Source organism: Callospermophilus lateralis, chromosome 2 (genome assembly GCF_048772815.1).
Source record: "Callospermophilus lateralis isolate mCalLat2 chromosome 2, mCalLat2.hap1, whole genome shotgun sequence".
Taxonomy (NCBI): domain Eukaryota; kingdom Metazoa; phylum Chordata; class Mammalia; order Rodentia; family Sciuridae; genus Callospermophilus; species Callospermophilus lateralis.
The window spans coordinates 193,313,001-193,335,371 of record NC_135306.1 but is presented as its reverse complement, the minus strand read 5'-3'; the positions used below and the strand labels follow the sequence as shown (position 1 = coordinate 193,335,371).

The 22,371-nt window shown below is 40.9% G+C and overlaps 2 protein-coding genes across 2 annotated transcripts; both read right to left on the bottom strand.

The window, feature by feature from the left end:
• Positions 1-4,433: 4,433 nt before the first annotated feature.
• LOC143391628 (olfactory receptor 4B1) lies at positions 4,434-5,363 on the bottom strand. Its single transcript, XM_076844386.2, has one exon. The coding sequence runs from the start codon at positions 5,361-5,363 to the stop codon at positions 4,434-4,436; it is 930 nt and encodes a 309-aa protein (XP_076700501.2).
• Positions 5,364-18,465: 13,102 nt separating this feature from the next.
• On the bottom strand, positions 18,466-19,389 carry LOC143391627 (olfactory receptor 4B1-like). Its single transcript, XM_076844385.2, has one exon. The coding sequence runs from the start codon at positions 19,387-19,389 to the stop codon at positions 18,466-18,468; it is 924 nt and encodes a 307-aa protein (XP_076700500.2).
• Positions 19,390-22,371: the final 2,982 nt, after the last annotated feature.

Genomic DNA, 22,371 nt, shown 5'->3' with positions numbered 1-22,371 from the left:
TAGTTACAAAAACTGCATGGTATTGGCACCAAAATAGACATGTGGACCAATGTTACAGAATAAAATACACAGAGACAAATCCACATAAATACAGTTATACTAGACAAAGGCACCAAAAACATACGTTGGAGAAAAAGACAGCCTCTTTAACAAATGGTGCTGGGAACACTGGAAATCCATATGTAGCAAAATAAAATTAAACCTGTATCTCTCACCATTCACAAAACTCAACTCAAATTGGATCAAGGACCTAGGAATTAGACCAGAGATATCATGTTGGCTTAGGAATCAGCTTCTTTAATGAAATTCTTAAAGTGCAAGAAGTAAAATCAAGAATCAACAAATGGGATGGAATCAAATTAAAAAGTTTCTTCTTGGCAAAGGAAACAATCAAGAATGCGAAGGGGGAGAAAAACTTTGCCACCTGCACCTCAAATAGAGCATTTATCTCCAGGATATATAAAGAATTCAAAAAACTTAACACCGGGAAAACAAATAACCCAATGAATAAATGGGCAAAGTTAGTCAGCTTTTAATGGCCATGACTAAAATACCTGGCCAGAACAACTTAAAGAAGGAAAAGTTTATTTGGGCTCAAAGTTTCAGAGGTTCAGTTCATAGAGACTTGACTCCATCCCTTGGGCTTAAGGTGAAGCAGAACATTATGGCATGGTGGGGGAAAGCTACTCACCTCGTGGTAACTAGGAAGGGGGGCAGTGTCCAAGGACAAAATATAAACCCCAAAGGTACCCAGTGACCTGCTTCCTCCAACTGTGCCATCTGCCAATTGTCACCACACAGTTCAGTAGTCCTTTCAAAATGTTAACCCATCTACTGGATTCATCCACTTATTAAGTTACAGTTCTCATAATCTAACCATCTCACCTCTGAACATTCCTGCTTTGTCTCACACATAAGCTTTTGGAGAACATCTCTTATCCAAATGGTAACAATAGATTATCAGTCAGCTTTAAAGAAGAAAGGAATTCTATTATGTGCAACAACAACCAAAAATATGGAACTGGAGACCATGTGTTAAAGCACTATAAGACAGGCAAAGAAAGACAAATATGAATTCTCCTCAAATGTGGAAACAAAATATATGATGATAAAAAGTCACCCTGAGTGTAGAATAGTGATCAGTAGGGACAGGAAAGCAAGTTGGGAAAAGGGGGAAGGAGAATGGATAGATTATATGATCAGTGTGTTTTATATGCACATCTGGAAATTTCACAGTGAATCTCGTTAATATACACAAATCAACTGTGTTAAAATCATTTTAAAAAAATTAACCTGAAGAGATGTGCTGCTCATCTTAAAAGTGTTCAAGAAGAATCTATGAGATTTAATTAACAAGGATCACATATGGGCCTCAAAGACTGTGCTCAACAAGTTCTTATGAAGCACCAACAATGGGAACCATACTTAGAGCTGTGAAAAGGAGGGGCCTGCCCTCAAGCTTACAGTCTAATGAGAGGGATACACACAGTATATTTACAATCAATAGGGCAAGATGTCATATAAATATAAAATGACGCTAGAAGGGAGACATAATTCCACCCAAGGACAAGGGAGGCTGCACAGGCCTTAGAAAACTGGTGACTTTAACGTAGTCGAAAAGACGCACAGGGCATTCCCCATGGAAAAGGGAAGTCCAGTCATTCCACGCATATCCTCAGGGATTAACAATGGACATCCATGGACAAGGATGAATAGGGACAAGGGAAATGAAGGTTTCCTGCTGCCTTTAATAACAAGAATCAACAAATGGGACTTACTCAAACTAAAAAGTTATTTCTCAGCAAGAGAAACAATAGGAGAGGTAAATAGGGAGCCGACATCCTGGGAACAAATTTTTACTCCTCGCACTTCAGATAGAGCCCTAATATCCAGAATATACAAAGAACTCAAAAAATTAAACAATAAGAAAACAAATAACCCAATCAACAAATGGGCCAAGGACCTGAACAGACACTTCTCAGAGGAGGACATACAATCAATCAACAAGTACATGAAAAAATGCTCACCATCTCCAGCAGTCAGAGAAATGCAAATCAAAACCACCCTAAGATACCATCTCACTCCAGTAAGATTGGCAGCCATTATGAAGTCAAACAACAAGAAGTGCTGGTGAGAATGTGGGGAAAAGGGTACATTCTTACATTGCTGGTGGGACTGCAAATTGGTGCAGCCAATTTGGAAAGCAGTATGGAGATTCCTTGGAGAGCTGGGAATGGAACCACCATTTGACCCAGCTATTCCCCTTCTCAGTCTATTCCCTAGAGACCTAAAAAGAGCATACTACAGGGATACTGCTACATCCATGTTCATAGCAGCACAATTCACAATAGCTAGACTGTGGAACCAACCTAGATGCCCTTCAACAGATGAATGGATAAAAAAAATGTGGCATTTATACACAATGGAGTATTACTCTGCACTAAAAAATGACAAATCATGGAATTTGCAGGGAAATGGATAGCATTAGAGCAGATTATGCTAAGTGAAGCTAGCCAATCCCTAAAAAACAAATGCCAAATGTCTTCTTTGATATAAAGAGAACAACTAAGAACAGAGCAGGGAGGAAGAGCATGAGAAGAAGATTAACATTAAACAGGGATGAGAGGTGGGAGGGAAAGGGAGAGAGAAGGGAAATTGCACGGAAATGGGAGGAGACCCTCATTGTTATACAAAATTACATATAAGAGGAAGTGAGGGGAAAGGGAAAAAAAAACAAGGGGGAGAAATGACTTACAGTAGATGGTGTAGAGAGAGAAGATGGGAGGGGAGGGGAGAATAGGAAAGGCAGCAGAACACATCAGACACTAGTATGGCAGTATGTAAAACAGTGGATGTGTAACCGATGTGATTCTGCAATCTGTATACGGGGTAAAAATGGGAGTTCATAACCCACTTGAATCAAATGTATGAAATATGATATGTCAAGAATTATGTAATGTTTTGAACAACCAATAATAAAAATTTTAAAAGAAAACCTTTACTCAACTCCAAGTTCAACCTGCCCTGACAGGAGGAAGGGAAACCCCCAAGGCTTACAGCGAACCAGGGGTGCTCTCTCCCTCTGCAAGAGCTCCTCCTATCTTATTGCAACTGATCTTCAAGGAAAGGTGTGTCGATCCAGAGAAAATTCAGTGCAATTTGTGGGACTCCAAAGCCAAGAGGGACCAGTTTTGTGATGATCTCTAAATTGTCCATAATAGTAAGGGACAGTGTGGTGACATGGAGAGTCTGAGAAGTGAAATAACAACTTAGACCCAGACTGTCTCATCTCCCTTCACCAAGAAGCAGCAATGGTCACCAGAAGAATGGTATTGACATGGTCACTTACAATAAGGGACAGAGGTCTGGAGTACAAACATGCGTGGACATCATCGTCACCCACCTATCATTCTTCAAGTTAGGGCAATAAGCACTTTCTAACATTCTATATTTTCACATCTGGATGAGACTAAAAATGATGTTCTTTTGTGAAAACATTTGACTTCAGATTTTCCTAGTGATAGATATAATCCATGTCGCTTTGATATTACATTTGTTTATCAGTGTTGGACACTGTGAGAGGACCAGCAAGACCCTGAATTGGTTGCTCTGGGGACTTTTCTGGTAACCTTGACCAGACAGTCCATGGTACCAGATTCCAAGAGTCAATCAGACAAATAGAAAAACTCAAAGTTTTCAAAGACGTGTTTTTCCACGTGAGAAAATAAAATTAGTAACCTCATACCCAAATAAACCCAGATAATTTCTCAGGTAGTTTCAGTTTTCTAATGACGTATAGGTGGCTGTCACATAGGAGATTAAATAAACAGGGAAGAAAAGAAGAACAAGTAATTTTAACCTACAAATCATTTTCACAAAGGTGCTTTTGGACAGGAGGGATAACTCTTAATGATTAAAAACACAGTAAAATAACTAGGAGTAACAACAATTAATTAATTATTTTAAATTAAGTAGTAGAAAGAATACTGAATTTTCCCAGTACGAAGAGATGCTAAGTGTCTTAGATGATGGGCATGCCAGTTATCCTGACCTGATCATTACACCACGTATACATTTGTTGAGATCTCACCCTGCATCCCATTATTGTGTACAATAACTTGGTGTTGGTGGAAATCACAAATGTGTTTCTTAAATGTATTCTTTGTGGTTGCACTTGGTTTGAGCCTTCATATTACCAAAACCAAGATATCATTGGAAATCATGGAGCCAACCAAATGTCATAAGATTCAATGCAACACCTGACCTCTGTCCTTGGATTCCAGGGAGACTGTGGGTTAAGAAAATTCATAGCAGCAGCCCATGAGGTCTTTATGTTGGTTCTAGCCATTATTAAATATCTGACAAAAGGCAAAATCCATTTCAACAAGAAAATGCTTTTTTTTAAACCTTATCCCCATCCTTCAGTTTTCTTTTCATTCCATCCCTGAGTTCTCCTTTCTGGCCCACAGCTTCCTCATGGCGACTTTCACCTCTGCGTTTCTGAGTGTGTAGATGATGGGGTTCAGCATGGGGGTGATGACCGTGTAGAACACAGCCACCAGTTTGTCCCCAGTGAAGGTGGACGAGGGCCGCATATAGAGGAAGATGGCAGGTCCAAAAAACAAGGTGACCACCGTGATGTGAGAGGCACAGGTGGACAGGGCTTTGTGCCTCCCCTCTGCAGAGCGGTTCCTCAGGTTGAACAGGATGACAATGTAGGAGGACACCAAGACGAGGAAAGAGCACAGGGCAATTAACCCACTATTGGCCAATACAGTCACCCCCTCCACAAAGGTGTCCGTGCAGGCTAGCTTGAATAAAGGCTGCAGGTCACAGAAGTAGTGGTCCATCACATTGGGACCACAGAAGGGCAGATTAATGGTGATGAGAACCTGAATTATGGAGTGGATGAAGCCCCCCAGCCAGGAACCAGCCACCAGCATGTGACACAGTGGACGACTCATAATGTTCATGTAATGAAGAGGCTTGCAGATGGCCACGTAGCGGTCATAAGCCATCACCACAAGCAGGAGGATCTCAGTGACCCCAAAGAAGTGGAAGAAGAAGATCTGGGCCAGACAGCCCCTCAGGGAGATGGTTTTGACCTTGGCAAGTAAGTCAGTGATGAATTTAGGGACCACAGTAGAGGAGTAGCAGATCTCCACCAGGGACAGGTAGCCAAGGAAGAAGTACATGGGGGAGCGCAGACTCTTACTGACACTGACCGTCACAACAATGAGGCCATTGCCCACCACGGTGGCCAGGTACACGGGGAGAAACAACACAAAGCACACTCTCTGCACCTCTGGATCCCGGAAAAGGCCAGTAATGATTAACTCAGTCACGTTGTTTGCGCTGGCCATGTCGATTCCATTCAGGTGTGCTAACACGGTGCAACAGGAGATCTACAATAAAGCAAACAATGATTATAACATAAACCCACCTCATTGAAACCATTTTGGAGAGCTAAAACAGCTAATATAAAAACATCTGCTGATCCAATAGACATGTTCAGCATTAAATATTAGCAATCTAAAATTTTATATTGTTTTTATTTAACTTTTGCTATTAGAAAAGGAAAGTTCAAAGAAGTGATTAGTTTACCAAGATCACAAAGAAAGTTGTGAATTCTGAGACTCAAAACCAATATCTCTGACTTCAAGTCCAGGAATCTTTCTAAATCGCTACAGAATATTCTGAACTTGAGCGTCACTCAAATTAACAGCCTATATTTCTATCATCTATATTGTCTTCTGATAGCTCGTCCTCTGGGAGAATTCCTTGGCCTTAGTACTTCTGTATTCCTGTTTCCTTCCTTTATGCCTCAAGGAATAACTTAGCCATTTTCCATGGTTATCCCTGAATACCACAGACCGGGAAATTCATGAAAAATAGAAACTAATCAGCTCACAATTCTATAGTCTGGAAAGTCCAAAAGCATGGCCAGGTCTCTGGCCTTCCCCATGGGTCATGGCATGGTGGACGGCATCTGGAAGTGAGCAAAGCCAGCACACCAGGGACTCCCTTTTACAGCAGTTCCAGACCCTCAAGAATCCACTAACACACGAACGGATTAAGCCATCCCATGAAGTAAAAGCCCTTCTGCCTCAATAACACCCAAAGGTCTCACCTCCAAACACCCTCAAAATATGACTTTGAGGATTCAATTTGTAGCTCATGATTTCCAGAGGACCCAGATAACAACAGCATGGAATTTTCTCACTTAAAGGCGTTTTCTCCTTTCCTAAGGCCCTAGTGGTCTTCTTTCCACATTCACACCAGTCCTCCATTCACCCAGGTCAGACTCCTTCTCAGTCTCACAGTTTGAATGAGCATGTTTCTAAGAAAAATTCTCTGATGCTCTGGGAAGACTTCAACTGATGAGTTTTTCTACATCAGTTCACTATTATTTTCACCAAACCACTGAGAGATGCTGATATTAAAGATCTTGTCCTCAGAGAGTGTGTTATAACTGGCCAGATATGTATAAGGGTTCCAGATGGGTGGTCAGCAGTAAAGAATCTGATAACAGGAGTTGGGATTTCTTTCTAAGTTACTCTCTGGAACAAATACTCCTTCATATCTGAACGCCCACCAGATTGCACAAAAGCAACATAGATTACAAAAAGAGACCTCAGGCTGACAATTTCATGTCACTCAAAACAATGTCTCTACATGAAGGTGCCCCAGTTTGAATTTTTGTAACACACAAGATCCATGTAAAATAAGGAAGAAAAAATATAAACACTTTAATTCTTTAATGTAAAAATTATTCCTATTGTTTCCTCCTTGTATCTGATTGCATAGTAAAGTTTTTCTAAATACACTTTAGAAGATCTGAAAATGTACCCCAGACAGCAAAGAATAGAATAAACACAGAACACAAAAATCAAGATGCGACAGATAGAAACAAATCAGTGTGTGTCACAGCCCTTAGGTGAGGACACATGCTGAGGTCTAGGATTCAGTAAAGTCCTTGAACCCTAAGGAGCTGAGAAATAAGTGTTCTGGTGCCAGAGAATTCATAGAAAAAGAGATTGCAACATCCCAGAGTCTTAGAATCCTTGATCCTTGACTTTGCAATCCATAATTCAGTCCACTGTGCACTTAGGTGACAGGAAAAGCATCTCATTCATTTAAAATTTAGGAATAAAAAATTAATATTATTAAATAACATAAACCAGAATGTGTGGATTCAGTCACAACCTGGAGAGAGTAAAGCCTTCAGAACGCTGGTATGGGTATTAGAATTGGACTACATAAAGTAAAAATTTTGAGCAAAAGCAATAAAAAAAATTAAAAAGTCATTATTAAAATTATACAATGAGGGAGATAAGGTGTAGGAAAAGGCTTAGTGACCACAATATTAAAAATATTATAAATAAACAAAACATATATGCATCTCAGTAGAATGTGAAAAAAGTCATAAACAGACAATACACAAAAGAAAAAGAAAAAAGATCAATACACATATGAAAGGACATTAGTGTAGCTAATAATCAAATAAATGTTCATAAACCATAAGAAATACTGTTTTTAAATATAAGTAAAGAAGTGACCCTTGGAGAGTCAGTGAGGGTAAGACAGACAGCTAGGGTTAGGGCAAGGGTTAGGACAGACAGCAAGGGTTAGGCTCGACTCGTAGTCTGGTGTGGAAGGGAAGGTGGGTACAAGCAACGGATGGTGGACGGTGCGCATCGGGGGCACACACCCTTTCTACCTCCACTCACCTGTTCCAGGGAGGTACTGGGTAAGATCACAAGTAGGGGGGGCAGTAACGCCCAGGGACCAGCTGAGACTTTAGATGAATCTTTTTCCCAACTCCCAGTGATGTCTCCTTAGCAGTCTGAAATCAGCTGAGGGGAATGTTTATTTGCACATTGGAAATCAGCGAAACTAACCTAATAAAAAGCTATTTCTTAAGGAGAACAAGTTGGTAAACATTTACCAGCACTCCCCTGGTAGAGGCTAAGGGGGTGCATTTCTTCCCATCCTGAGGTCTCCTGCCGCTCCCAGCCCCACCCAGCCACAGGGGAGGTGGAAGGAGGCATGGGGCACACACAGAGGGGATCCCCTCTCCTTCTATTGGAAGAAACAAGCGGAGAACCCACTTTCTGCTCTGCCTTAGTGGGACCTCCATCTCTGTGGGGTACAAGATCCTCTGTTGATGGGTCTGAGATTCTGGATCAAGTATTACAGAAGTTACTTGCAACAGATATATTCCACCATCCCATTATCATCTTTACCAGTAACAAAGGCAATGGTTTCTTCACAATGAAATGACTTATTTCTGAATAGCTCAACACTGATATAGGGAAGAAATGCATTAAACTTCTCAAATACACCAAACTCATATTATCGGCTGCCAAGCGGTGCAGACTTGTTGCAGTTCTGAGGTCAAATCTGCGCCTTGCCTGTGCCTCATTTCCCACATCTGGTCATCACATCCCATTAATTGCACCTGTACATCAGATCCCTACGTGCCCTGTTTTCCATGCTCAATCCAATGCCTGGATTACCAATGCCTCTGGGTCTCCAGATGCACCTGCTCCATCCACCCTGTATCTGCAGTCAGAAAACTGCTTCTTTCCTCAGACCACTCTCCTGCTTAGGAATAGCCAGGACAGGACCACCCTGAGTTCCTCTAACTTGCTTTCAGTGACTTCCATGATCTGAGCCACCTGGAGAATCACCCTCTTACCATGAAATTTCAACTCCCTTCTGTTCAGGTCAGGGGCCTCTCCCCGTCTCACAAGCCCACCCTGCTCATTCTCACCAGAAAGCCCCTCTCCTTGTCCCTATCTTCCAAGACCAATCCCAGTCCAATATGATCAATAAAGCTTTCCTTAATTAATCCATCCTATACATATTCTCTGAGCATTGGAAAATAATTTAGATGTTTTTTCTTAAAAACACATCAGATTATAGTTCTTCTCTTCGTGCAGTCCACCTGCGCTTCCCAGGGCCCACAGCATAAATTTTAATATGCTTAGCGTGGAGTTCAAGGTCCTTCTTGAACTGTCTGTGGCCTACCTTGCACTCTTATTGTCCCTCTCCAAATGAACACTATATAGCAATTTCCTAACCCCAGATGCCCCCTTTCTCTCCTCTACCAAATATTCCTTCTTTCTGGATTGCAGGAAGAACCTCACCACTACAGGAATGAAGTTCTGTTTCTGTGTTGCTATGAAACATCATCATTTTCTTTCGTAGCAATTAACAGATGGTTTGTGATCATAGTTTCTGTATCTCTATCTTCTACTAAGAAATATGCCATTATAGTTTTTGGAATGTTTAAAGTTTTCCTTAAATTATTTTATTACTTGCATTTGGTAGAATTAGTAAGCACTATCATTTCAACAGCACGTACTTAATGCCACATACTTTATAAGTGCTATATATATATATTTATTCATTCATTCATTCAGTTTTCACAGCAAACCTGTGAAGTGGTTCTAACAAGTAGAACCACTTGTTAAGGCCCTTTCTTAACTTCAAGGAAGTAGATACACAGAGAAGTGAATTAACTTGCCTAGGGTTTCTTAGCAGTGATGCCAATCTTCCCAGTCCCAGATCCTGTGCTTCTTACCCAATACCACACACCACTAGCAGGAACATGATATAATCATAGAATACATAGTCAAGATTGAAGATTAATTAACTACGGACTTCTGTTAGAAGTCAAAGGTGTATTTATCAGCCTACACAAACATACCTTTTATCTGAGTTTGAACCCCTTCCATTTTGGACTCATTTGAGAAATGAAGGTAAATATACCAAAGCTCCCTGAGACATCACTCAGAGATCAGGGGAGAAGTGTGTAAGACCAGTGTTTCCCGGCTTCATCCACAGAGGAGAAGTACCTGAAAGACCTCCTTTGTGAAAACTTACTTTTCCTTGGCTGTCACCTTTGGGTTGGGTTTTTTTTCCTTTGTTTTGTTTTGTTTTGTGTTTATTCCTCTCTCCTAACTCCACACACACTTTCCCAGCACATTTCCCAATTAGCTGATGAGAAATACCTCTCTTTCCTCCACAATACTGCCTCGCCTAGGAGCTTGGAAGGCAAAGGTAATCAGCGCAGTCCAGCACAAATCAGCGATGGAGCGTGTAGGCGGTACCCCAGGTAATCTGCTGGTCTTTGGGCCACCACATAATGACAGAATACAAAGAATAGCAACAGAGAGCTTGATGTGCTGAAGTTCCTGGCCTCGGGGTGAAGTCATGGAGCCTCTACCCGCGTGACAGCCTCCCGCTTGGCAACCCCCAAATGGTACTTCACAGAATCCCAAAATCGTAAAGCACTTTAAAATTCATCAAATTACATGTTGTGTCTATTTTACTATAATAAATATTATCAGTTTAGTTCATCCTTCCCCCCAAATATCAACTAACCTAACCACCTCGTTTTACAAGTGAACTCTTACGGCTCTAAGAGAAAAAATAAAGTTGCCCAATATCCTTCAGCTATTCAAAAACTGTGTACCTCGCTCCTAATCACATCACCTACCTCAGGTCAGGGGAGCTGGTGTGGCTTTGTTCAGCCTCAGAACAAGGGATTGGACAGTGGATTTCAAATATACTCAGCATGAAGTGAGCCACCCGGATGGAACAGACTTTGCTTGGGGACTTGTTCTGGTTTGGGAAAACGGGGATGGGAGGGAACATTGGATCCCTCCCTGAAAATCCTGGTTCTTGAGCAGATCATTACCATTCCAGCAGATTTCTCTTTGAAGCCCCTCAGTGGACAAAGGCAGATCACACTCAGCTAAGCCAGTGTGAGAGTAGTGATGAAAGAGTATAGAAATACTACCTAACTCCTTCCCTTCACAGATGAGGCAGCAAAGACGGTGCCAGGGTAAGTGGCTTCTGAAAACCACAGTCTAGTTCTTTCCCAGGTTACTAACTCAGAAATCAGTGCTCTTTTAACAACATCAGGCTGTCTTCTGAAAGTACTAGGAGGTGGTGCTCCAGATCAAGGATAGGATTTATCCCCAAGGACAAGCCACCAACGGTGTTGGGAGCTTTGACAAAAAACAGAGTAGATGATGCCTGAGATGAATTACAAAGAAAGGAAAACTCAGGGGATCTGTATCAGGGTTAATATTTGGATTTATAAATTTTAAGGAATAAACAAAAGCCATAGGAAGAGCAAATCAGAGATTATAAGATCCTGTATTGATGCAGAACTCCTGCCACCCACTTAGAGTCCGAGGATTGTGTTTAAATGTGAGATCTTGAAAATATTTATAATTAAGGCAAATACTATCATCAGGGGAACAACTTCCCTATGGAATTTCTTTTGTCTAGGGTAAAACTTTGCTGAATAAATTATGACTTGAGGAAAGTTTCAAAATCTATTTCATTTATTGTAATGACACATCCGTAAGGGTTTGTTCCCAATAATGAAGACAGAAAAAAAGGAGAAAGTGATTAGTAAAACATGAAGACAGCTTCTGGCCCAGACTGGCTTTCTAAAAATAAATATAATACTAAAGAAAGAAAAGGAAGACCCAGCTCTGGCTGAGTCATTGGTTAACCATCCACCTGTAGCCACGCCATTTCAGCACCACCCCTTACTCCTCACACTCCTCTGCTTCCTGTTCTGTACACAATGGCAGAATTCGTCAGGATTATCTTCATTATGCCTTCTAGTTCTCACCCTTACGGATTCAGGTATCAGATTATTATCTGAAATCATTTAGTCTCTCCATGCCTCTGTCTTTCTTGTCAGTGGTCACAATCATGGAACACGGTGACAACGTCCCCTGAAAGAGACGACTCTTGTCCATTCACTCACAAATTCACTCCCTCATCAAACAGTATTGAGTTCAATGAAGCAAAAAGCACTGCTCTAGGTATTTAAGATCTGTCAATGAAAAACAAGTCTCTGGGCCTCTGAAGGTTACAACCTTTGCATCCCCTCTAGGACATAAAGGAGAGAGAGAGACAATAAACATACAACTGGATATGCAACTCAGATAGGAACGAGTCCTGTAGAAAAAATAAAACACATGAAAGATGACAGGAAATGCTATAGAGTATTATTTTATATAACAAAGTAAGGAAAGGCCATCTGATGCCAGAATTTCTGCCTACTATCTTAACAGGAATGAAGAAAGATAGACATAGATATATAGAGATATATGAATGAAACCAGTTAGGAGACATCACAATACTCAAGTCAAGAGATGACTGTGACCTGCACAAAAATAGTAACAATGGAGATTTTAGGAAATGGTTAGATTCTGGGCATATTTGAAGGCACAACTTGCAAGCTTTGCTCCTGATTTGAATGAGAGAATAGGGAGAAAGAGAAAAATCAAGGCTACTTCTGAAGTATCAGACTTGGTCAGTCAGACCTAAGTTTCTATTGCCTGAGATGGGAATTACTGGGGGAAGGCAAGGGAGCTAGAAAGATCAGAAGTTCCGTTTGGCTCAACTCAAAGTGGATCAAGGACCTAGGTATTAGACCAGAAGCCCCACACCCCACTGGAAGAAAGTTAGCTCAACACTCCAACATGTCAGCTTAGGAACCAACTTCCTCAACAGAACTTCTAAGAAGTAAAAATCAAGAATCAACAAATGGGATGGTGTCAAACTAAACAGCTTCTTTACAGCAAAGAAAACAATCAAGAGTATAAAGAAAGAGCCTACAGAATGGGGGGGCGGGAAATCTTTGCCACCTGCACCTCACATACAGTATTAATCTCCAAGATATATAAACAACTTAAAAAACTTAACACCAAAACCACAAATTACCCAATCAATAAATAGGCAAAGGAACGGAACAGGCACTTCACACAAAAAGAAAATGAATGGTCAACAAATATGTTAAAAAAATATTCAACTTCTCTAGCAATTAGAGAAATGCAAATTAAAACTACCCTGAGAGTCCATCTCACTCCAGTCAGAATGGCAATTATCAAGAATACAAGTAATGACAAATGTTGGTGACCATGTGGGGAAAAGGGTACACTCACACATTGCTGGTGGGACTGCAGATGGGTGCAGCCACTCTGGAAACCAGTATGGAGATTCCTCAAAAAACTAGGAATGGAACCACAGTTTGACCCAATTATATCACTTCTCAGTGAATACCCAAAGGAGTTAAAAATCAGCGTATTACACTGACCAGCCACATCAATGTTTATAGCAGCTCAATTCACAATAGCCAAGTTATGGAACCAACTTAGGTGTCCTTCAACAGATGAATGGATAAAGAAAATGTGACGCATATATACAATGGAATATTACTCAGCCATAAAGAAGAATGACTTTATGACATTTGCCAATGAATGGATGGATCTACAAACTATCATGCTGAGTGAAATAAGCCAATCCCCAAAATACAAAGATTGAATGTTCTTTCTGATATATGAATGCTAACCCACAACAAGGGGGTGGGAATAGAAGTTCAGTGGATTAGACAAAGGGGAATGAAGGAAGGGAAAGGAGGATAGGAATAGAAAAGATAGTGGAATGGAATGAAATGGACATAATTTTCCTATGTACAAACATGAACACGTCACAGTGAATCTCAACATCATGTACATCCACAAGACTGGGATCCTAATTAGAATAAGATATATTCCATGATTTGTATAAATACATCAAAATAGATTCTACTGTTGTGAATAACTAAAAATAACAACAACAACAAAAAAGTTCAGTCTGGGCATGATAATTGAAGTTGCATGTCAAAATTCCCAGACCACATATGTGAGTTGAAAGAGTTGGTAAGGGCCTAATTAGAAGCACTCAGCCATACAGTCATCAGGGTCCTAGGACAGGAGCAGTCTGACCCTGAATGACAGCTGCCAGTTTGAAGCAGAGGTCAACACTTGAAAGCCTATCGACTTCTGATGCCCATATCAGTAGCCACTAATCATATATTTAATTAAATTTATTTAATCATAGTTTAATTAAAATTTAGCAAGTAAAATTTCCACTTTTCAGTGACACTAGGCATATTTCAAGGGCTCAAAGCTGCATGGCTCCAGCTCCCAAGTATTAGTACAGCTAAAGAGCATTTTCCTCTTCAGAAAAATGTCTGTTAGGCATTGACCTAGACCACAGCAGCCTCAGAAAGCACAGTTTTTACCTAGAATGTAAGCTCCATGAGGGGACCTTCTCTGTCTCGTGTGCCATTGTGATGCTAGCACTTCAAACAAACCCTGTCACATGTACATCTTCAATTAGTCATGTTGAATACTTTGTTAAAAGAACCTCATGGTCCTTAAGGTGGGTGTGGGAGGTTAATTAACTAAGCTATGTTTATTAGATGTCGTGATGGTGATACTGTAACAGGGGTTCACTTGATGCTCTGACTATATGCCTTGTGGCTTTGAAACTTACATGTTGTTTTTTTTTTTTTTTCTTTTTTCAAATCTTCTCCTCCCTGATCTTCTTTTCCCTGATCTTCTCCTTCCTGATAGCTCCTCCCTAATCTCATTTTCTCTGAAACCCTCTACAAAAGCAGCGCTGTTCCTGATGATGGGCAGAACCACTGCCTTTGGGACAGGAGTCCCCGGTGATTCTGCTAGCAAAGCAATAAACCGTCTTTTTTCCTTTTTCTCCAAATCGTGTCCTTGTTATTGGATTGGCATGGGGGCAAGGACGGAGCTCTTGGTAACAATATCTGTCTTAGAAATCAGGATCAGGTCCTTGTTCTCCTGGTTTTGAAGACTAAATACCCAAGAAATACCGAGGCAAGCACAGAAAAGAAGTTTTATTTAAAGAACAGAAACAGACTCCTGGGGGTGGAGGAGACCCAGAGCTGGTGTCCCCGGGAGGGGGTGTGTCTTGCCCTTTTAGAGATTTTAGGTTTCCTTTCTTGTCATGCCCCTTCTTCACTATCTCATCTGCCACCCCTGCCCAGAAGGCAGGGAAGAGCGGCCTAGGTGGAGGTGCAGGTAACCTCGTTAACAGGATGTAAGGAGGGAGAAGTGCTCTGGAGGTATTAGCATTTTATTTCCTTTTGAATTAGGCTCCATCTTCCGGATCCAATCATTCATTATCATAGATATGCTGAATATCTGTCCTTTGTCCAGGCCTCAATATTATCAAGCCATTACAAGTTATGAAAAATATTTCAGTAGATGGTTAATTGTGCAAAATGCATAAGACTACATACCAACCCTCATGTCTGTTCTTCTTACCTCTTTCGAGAAGCAATCCAGCTGAGCACCATGGTACATACCTATAAATCCCATTGACTTGGGGGACTGAGACAGGAAGATGGCAAGTTCCAGACCAGCCAGGGCAATTTAGCAAGGTCCTAAGCAACTTTGTGAGACCCTGTCTCAAAAAAATAGAGGGGCTGGGGATGTGGCTCAGTGGTAAAGAACCTCTGGGTTCAATACCCAGTACCAAAAAAAAAAATAAGACTAGAGAAGAAACCTGACTTTTAACTGAACACAATTGCACACAGATTAAAATCTTAAACACTCCAGCCAGCCTTGCGATTATGGTGGTCACATGGCCGTTAACAAATAAGATGACAAAGTTCTGTGTGGCACATTTGGAGAATCTCCTAAAAACCCAAGTGCTCATTTTTTGCCTCCTCCATTCTTTCTTCCTGCTTTTTACAATATAAACAAACCGCTAGGGCTATGTGGTGCCCTATGGCATCCGCTAACACAAACCTGCTAAAATTCGATGAAACTAAGATGCAGTTCCTCAGTCTCACCTTACAGGTGCTCACTAGCCCTCCCATGCTGGACAGCACAGGACAGAACATCTCCATCCACGCTGCAATTTCTACCTCTGTGCCTCGCAATTGCACTCGTCACTTGCTCATTCTTCAGCAATCCAAGTAATCCAAGCTATATCTAATAGGATACAAGTAATTAACAGGGGAAAATACAAAATTGTATATGCAGAGTAGTTTGCTACACTTTATTTTTCTGTAAAAGATTACTGTATATCAATTTCCAAATAAACGTTTAGTAGGGTGACAATTAAAGGCACTCAAATGCTAAATGGTGTAGATTATCAATATTTCAGTAACTTAGACAATTTTGTCTTTTTTTCTTTTATTAGTGTATTACAGTTAAACATAACAGTTGGGTTCATTTTGACAAAATCATACATGCACAGGAATATGATTTACTCATTTTATTACCTGGTGCCCCCCAACCCCTTTTTCCTCTCCTCCTCTCTCTCCCTATTCTCCCTCCGCTACTCTCCTGGTCTTCCTTTCACACATTATATAATTTTTAAATTATGTTTTAGTTGTCAATGGACCTATATTTTATTTAATTCTATGCAGTACTGAGAATCAAACCCAGTGCTTCACATAGGCTAGGCAAGTGCTCAACCACTGAGCCACAATCCCAGCCCCTGTATTTATTGTCTGTCGATGGGTGTTTTGTAAATGGACATAAAGATGGAATTCACTGTGGCATATTTTTACATGCACTTAGTGTAATTTTGTCAAATTGATTCTGCATTTCCTCCCCTTTCCCATTCCTCATCCCATCCTCTCAATCTCTTTCTTCTCCTCCACTGACCTTCCCTGTATCTTTATGATATAGGAAAGGGAGACATAATTCCACCCAAGGACAAGGGAGGCTGCACAGGCCTTAGAAAGCTGGTGACTTTAACCTAAGTCTTAAAGATGCATAGGGGTTTCCCCAGGGAAAAGGGAGGCCCAGTCATTTCACACATATCCTCAGGGATTAACGATGGTCATCCATGGACAAGGATGAATGGAGACAAGGGAAATGAAGGTTTCCTGCTGCCTTTAAAACCTCTATTTACCTACAAGTTCAACCTGCCCTGACAGGAGGAAGGGAAACCCCTAAGGCTTACAGCGAACCAGGGGTGCTCTCTCCCTCTGCAAGAGCTCCTCCTATCTTACTGCAACTGATCTTCAAGGAAAGGTGCATGGATCCAGAGAAAATTCAGTGCAACTTGTGTGACTCCAAAGCCACGAGGGGCCATTTTTGCGATAATCTCTAAATTGTCCAGAATGGTAAGGGACAGTGTGGTGACATGGAGATTCTGAGAAGTAAAATAACAACTTAGACCCAGACTGTCTCATCTCCCTTCACCAAGAAGTAGCAATGGTCACCAAAAGAATGGTATTGACAAGGTCACTTACAATAAGGGACAGAGGTCTGGAGTACAAACATGCATGGACATCATTGCCCTCCTCATTCATTCTTCAATTTAGGGCAATAAGCATTTTCTAACATTCTATATATTTACATCTGGATGAGACTAAAAATGATGTTCTTTTGTGAAAACATTTGATTTCAACTTTCCCTAATAGTAGGTAGAAATCATGCCATTTTGATACTATTTTATCAAGGGTGGAAATTGTGACCAAAAGACCATCTTTTATGCCAACATGTCACAAGAATTTAAATTGCTCCAGGGATTTTTTTGGTGATCATGATCAAACAGGCTCTAGTAGTAGATACAGAGACAAACAGAAGAATAGAAAAATTGAAATACACCACTTGTCCACATTGGAAGAGAAAATCGGATTGGTAATCTCATACCCAAACATTACCTGAAAATTCCTGTGGTTGGTTGGCTTCTCTGGGCATTAATCCCAGGAGCTGAGCTATATCCCCAGATCTTTGAGACAGGGGCTTGCTAAGTTGCTGAGAGTCTCACTAAATTGCTAAGGCACACCTTGCACTTGCAATTATCCTACCTCAACCTCCAGAGTTGCTGATATTATAGAATGTGCCACTGTGACCAGTTCATTTCACTTTTAAAAAGAAATATAGGTAAGTATCTTGCAGAAGACTAAATAAGGAAGAAAAGAGAAAGAAAGAAAAAAGGAAGGAAAGAAAGGAGGAGGAAGGGAGGGAAGGGCAGGTGGGAAGGGAGGGAGGGAGAAAGAGGAGAGTGATCTTAACCTACAAAATGTTTGCTAAATTATGCTCCCCTGTAGAAAGGAATGCCTCTTAATGTTTAAAAGCACAGTAGAATAACTATGAATCACAACAATTAACTTTCAATATATAATTTCAATAAAGCTAGTAGAAAAGATGTTGGGTTTTTTTCCCAGTTCAGAGATGCTAACTGTCTCAGGTGATGGACCTGCCAACTACCCTGGTCTGATCTGATCATTACACCATGTATACATGTGTAGAAGCATCACACTGAACCCCACAACTGTACAATAGTTGTACAATAACTAGGTGTCAACAAATAAACAGATATATGTTATTCTAAAAATGTTTTTTTGCATTTCTACTTTGCACCTTGAAATCATCCAAAAATCCATGATATTGTGGGAAAACATAGAGGCAATCAAATTCCATGAGATTCCGTGAGAAAATTGGATCTCTTTCTTTGGACACCACACCAGGATACCTGGGAGTCTCTGGTTATAAGGAATACCACAGCAGCAGTAGCATTAGGTACATAGGTTTGTTGCCTGCAGAGTTGAAAACAAAACCCATTTCACCATGTCCATACTCCTCAGCATTCTTAATTCTCCATTCACTACATCCCTGAGTTCTTCTGGCCCCACAGCTTCCTCATGGCAGCTTTCACCTCTGCGTTTCTGAGTGTGTAGATGATGGGGTTCAGCATGGGGGTGATGACCGTGTAGAACACAGCCACCAGTTTGTCCACAGTGAAGGTGGACGAGGGCCGCATATAAAGGAAGATGGCAGGTCCAAAAAACAAGGTGACCACTGTGATGTGAGAGGCGCAGGTGGACAGGGCTTTGCGCCTCCCCTCTGCAGAGCGGTTCCTCAGGTTGAACAGGATGACAATGTAGGAGGACACCAAGATGATGAGGGAGAATACAGAGATTAATCCACTGTTGGCCAACACAACGATCCCCTCCACAAAGGTGTCCGTGCAGGCTAGCTTGAATAAAGGCTGCAGGTCACAGAAATAGTGGTCCATCACATTGGGACCACAGAAGGGCAGTGGGACAGTGACAAGAACCTGCATCATGGAGTGAATGAAGCCCCCCAGCCAGGAACCAGCCACCAGCATGTGACACAGTGGACGACTCATAATGTTCATGTAATGAAGAGGCTTGCAGATGGCCACGTAGCGGTCATAGGCCATCACCACAAGCAGGAGGATCTCAGTGACCCCAAAGAAGTGGAAGAAGAAGATCTGGGCCAGACAGCCCCTCAGGGAGATGGTTTTGACCTTGGCAAGTAAGTCAGTGATGAATTTAGGGACCACAGTAGAGGAGTAGCAGATCTCCACCAGGGACAGGTAGCCAAGGAAGAAGTACATGGGGGAGCGCAGACTCTTACTGACACTGACCGTCACAACAATGAGGCCATTGCCCACCACGGTGGCCAGGTACATGGGGAGAAACAACACAAAGCACACTCTCTGCACCTCTGGATCCTTGAAAAGTCCTGTGATAATTAACTCAGTCACATTATTTGTACTGGCCATGTAGATTCCATTCAGGTTTGCTGGATGCCAGAAAGTGGGAGACCTGAAATTAAACAATGATTATAACATAAATGTACCTCATTTATACCACTTTAGAGAGTGTAAGCCACTTATTATTCAGTCATGCACTTAGTGAATATCTACTAACTTATTGTTAAATATAAGCATTTTAACTCTTTATATTATCTTGAATTCATTTAATTTTATTATTAGAAAATTGAGACTCAGAAAATAGACATTTGCTCAAGATCACACAGAACACTGTAATTCGAAGACTCAAAATGAGTCTTTCTGACTTTCAATCCAGGACTCTTTCTAAATCACCACAAGAAATTCTGAATTTGAGAGCCATTCAAGTTAACAGCCTATACTTGTATTATCTATATGGTATTTTTTTAAATATATTTTTTTAGTTGTTAATGGACTTTTATTTTTACTTATTTGTATGTGGTGCTGAGAATCGAACCCAGTGCCTGACGCATGCTGGGCAAGCATTCTACCACTGAGCCCCAACCCCAGCCCTCTATATGGCATTTTGATCAGTCTTCCTCTTATGAAATCTCCCAGACAGACATCTGCTTCCATATTCCTTGTTTTTGTCCTCAATGCCTCAGGGAATAACTGAGCCATTTTCCATGGTTATCTCTGAGTACCACAGATGGGAGAATTATAAATAATAGAGGGTAATAGGAATTAGACCAGAAAAGCTGCAACTGCTAGAATAAAATGTAGGCCCAACACCCCAACATAGTGACACAGGAACTGACTTCCTTGAACAGGACTCCTGAAATGCAAGACATAAAACCAAAATCAATAAGCAAATGGCAACAAATCAAGAAGTTTCTGCACAGCAAAGGAAACAATTAAGAGCATGAAGAGAGAGCCTACGGAATGGGAGAAGATCTTTGCCACCTCCTCCTTAGATAGGGCACTAATATCCAAAATATGTAAAGAACTCAAAATGCTTAAACACCAAATAATAATAATGACAATCCAACAACAAATGGGCAAAAGAACTAAGCAGACAGTTTTCAAAATATATATACACAAATGGCCAACAAATACATGAAAAGAAAAGTTCAACCTCTCTAGCAACCAAAGAAATGCAAATCAAAACTACAGTAAGATTTCATCTCACCAACTAGTCTGAATAGCAGTTATCAAGAATACAAATAATGGTGAGGATGTGGAGAAATGTGCACTCATACATTGTTGATCGGACTGCAAATTAGTGCAACAGAAAGCAGTATGGAGATTCTTCAAAAAACTAGAGATGAAATCACTATATGACCCAGCTATCCCACTCCTCAATACACATCCAAAAGATCTAAAGTCAGCATACTACGTCAATGTTTATAGCAGCACAATTTCACAGGAGCCAAGCTATGGAACCAACGTAGGTGCCCTTCAACAGATGAATGGATAAAGAAAGTGTGGTTCATATACCCAATGGAGTGTTACTGAGCCATGCAGAAAAATGAAATTATGGCATTTGCCAGTAAATGGTTACAACTAGAAAACATCATGCTAAATGGAATAAGCCAGTCCCCAAAAGTCAAAGGGTAAATGTTTTCTCTGATATGTGGAATCCACTCCAAAATAAGGGGGTGGAGGAAATTCCATCAAAACAGAAAGAATCAGTGGAGCACAGGAAAGGGATTGAGGGGGAGAGAGGAGGGACAGTGTCAGGGAAGAGCAGGAATGAATCTGACCTGACTTACCTGTGTACATATATGAATATACTACAGTGAATCTCACCATGATGTTTATCCACACAACACTAACTTTAACAACAACAACAACAACAACAACAACCTATAATAGCAGAAAGATCAGTAAAGAGAAGGGAACAGGAGGGTGGAGAGGGGAAGTACTGGGGATTGAATTCGAGCAAATTATATTCTATGCTTTTATAATTATGTCAAAATGAATCCTAAGATCGTGTATAACTAAAAAAAAAATTAAAAAGAGTAGAGGTTAATTAGCTGACAGTTCTTCAAGCTGGGAAGTGCAAAAGCATGGCTGGGCTCTGCTCAGCATGTGGTGGTGGACTTCCCCATGGGTCTGGCACAGCAAAAGGCATCACATGGTGAGCAGAGCAAGTACAGCAGGGACTCCCTTTTACAACAGTGCCAGTCCCTCAATAATCCATTAACCCACTAACACACGAATGGATTAAGACAGTACTCCCAAAATCCTTACCTCCAAATACCATCAAAATATGACTTCTGAGGATCAAGTTTGCAGCACATCAACTCAGGGGACTCAGCTACACCATAGCCGGGGATTTAGTCACTAATAATCCTCCCTTCCCAACAGGTCCTCTGTCCTGTCTTCTTTCCTCAATTTACTCTGGTCAGAGTCCGTGTCTAGTCTTGCAGTTTGAATGACTCTGTTTCTGTGACAAATACTCCAACAGCCTGGGGAGAACTGAATTAACTAATTTTACTCCATCATTCCGCTATTCTTTCCACACTTTCTACCATGCATACCACTGCCGACCACTGAGTTCAAAGAGCTTGGCCTTTGAACATTATGAGAGCATTATGATAGCTGGTCAGCTGCTTCTTATGGCTCCATTTGGGTGATCACCAGCAAAACATAACAAGAGTGAGGATTTCTAATGTCCTTCTCTGGAACTAACGCATACTGAGAACCTCTTACATATCTAAACAACCACCAGATTACACAAAAGTAATATGAATCACAATGCACACCTACAGTTGACAATATCACGTGACTCAAAAACAATATCCTGCAAATGAAGGTGTCCCTGCTGAAATTTTTACTGCATATGATTCAGGAAAATAAGGAAGAAAAAACACATATATTTTCATTCCCTAATTTTTTACCAAAAAAAAAAAATTAATTATCCCTATTACTTCTCCTTATGTCTGATTTCATACTGAAATTTTTCCTGAATATACATTAAATCTGAAAACACACCCCAAACAGCATGGAACAGAATCAGTGCAGAACACA

Coding starts and splice junctions, on each gene's coding strand:
- LOC143391627 (XM_076844385.2), bottom strand. CDS start 19,389: ATGGCCAGTACAAATAATGTGACTGAGTTAATTATCACAGGACTTTTC.
- LOC143391628 (XM_076844386.2), bottom strand. CDS start 5,363: ATGGCCAGCGCAAACAACGTGACTGAGTTAATCATTACTGGCCTTTTC.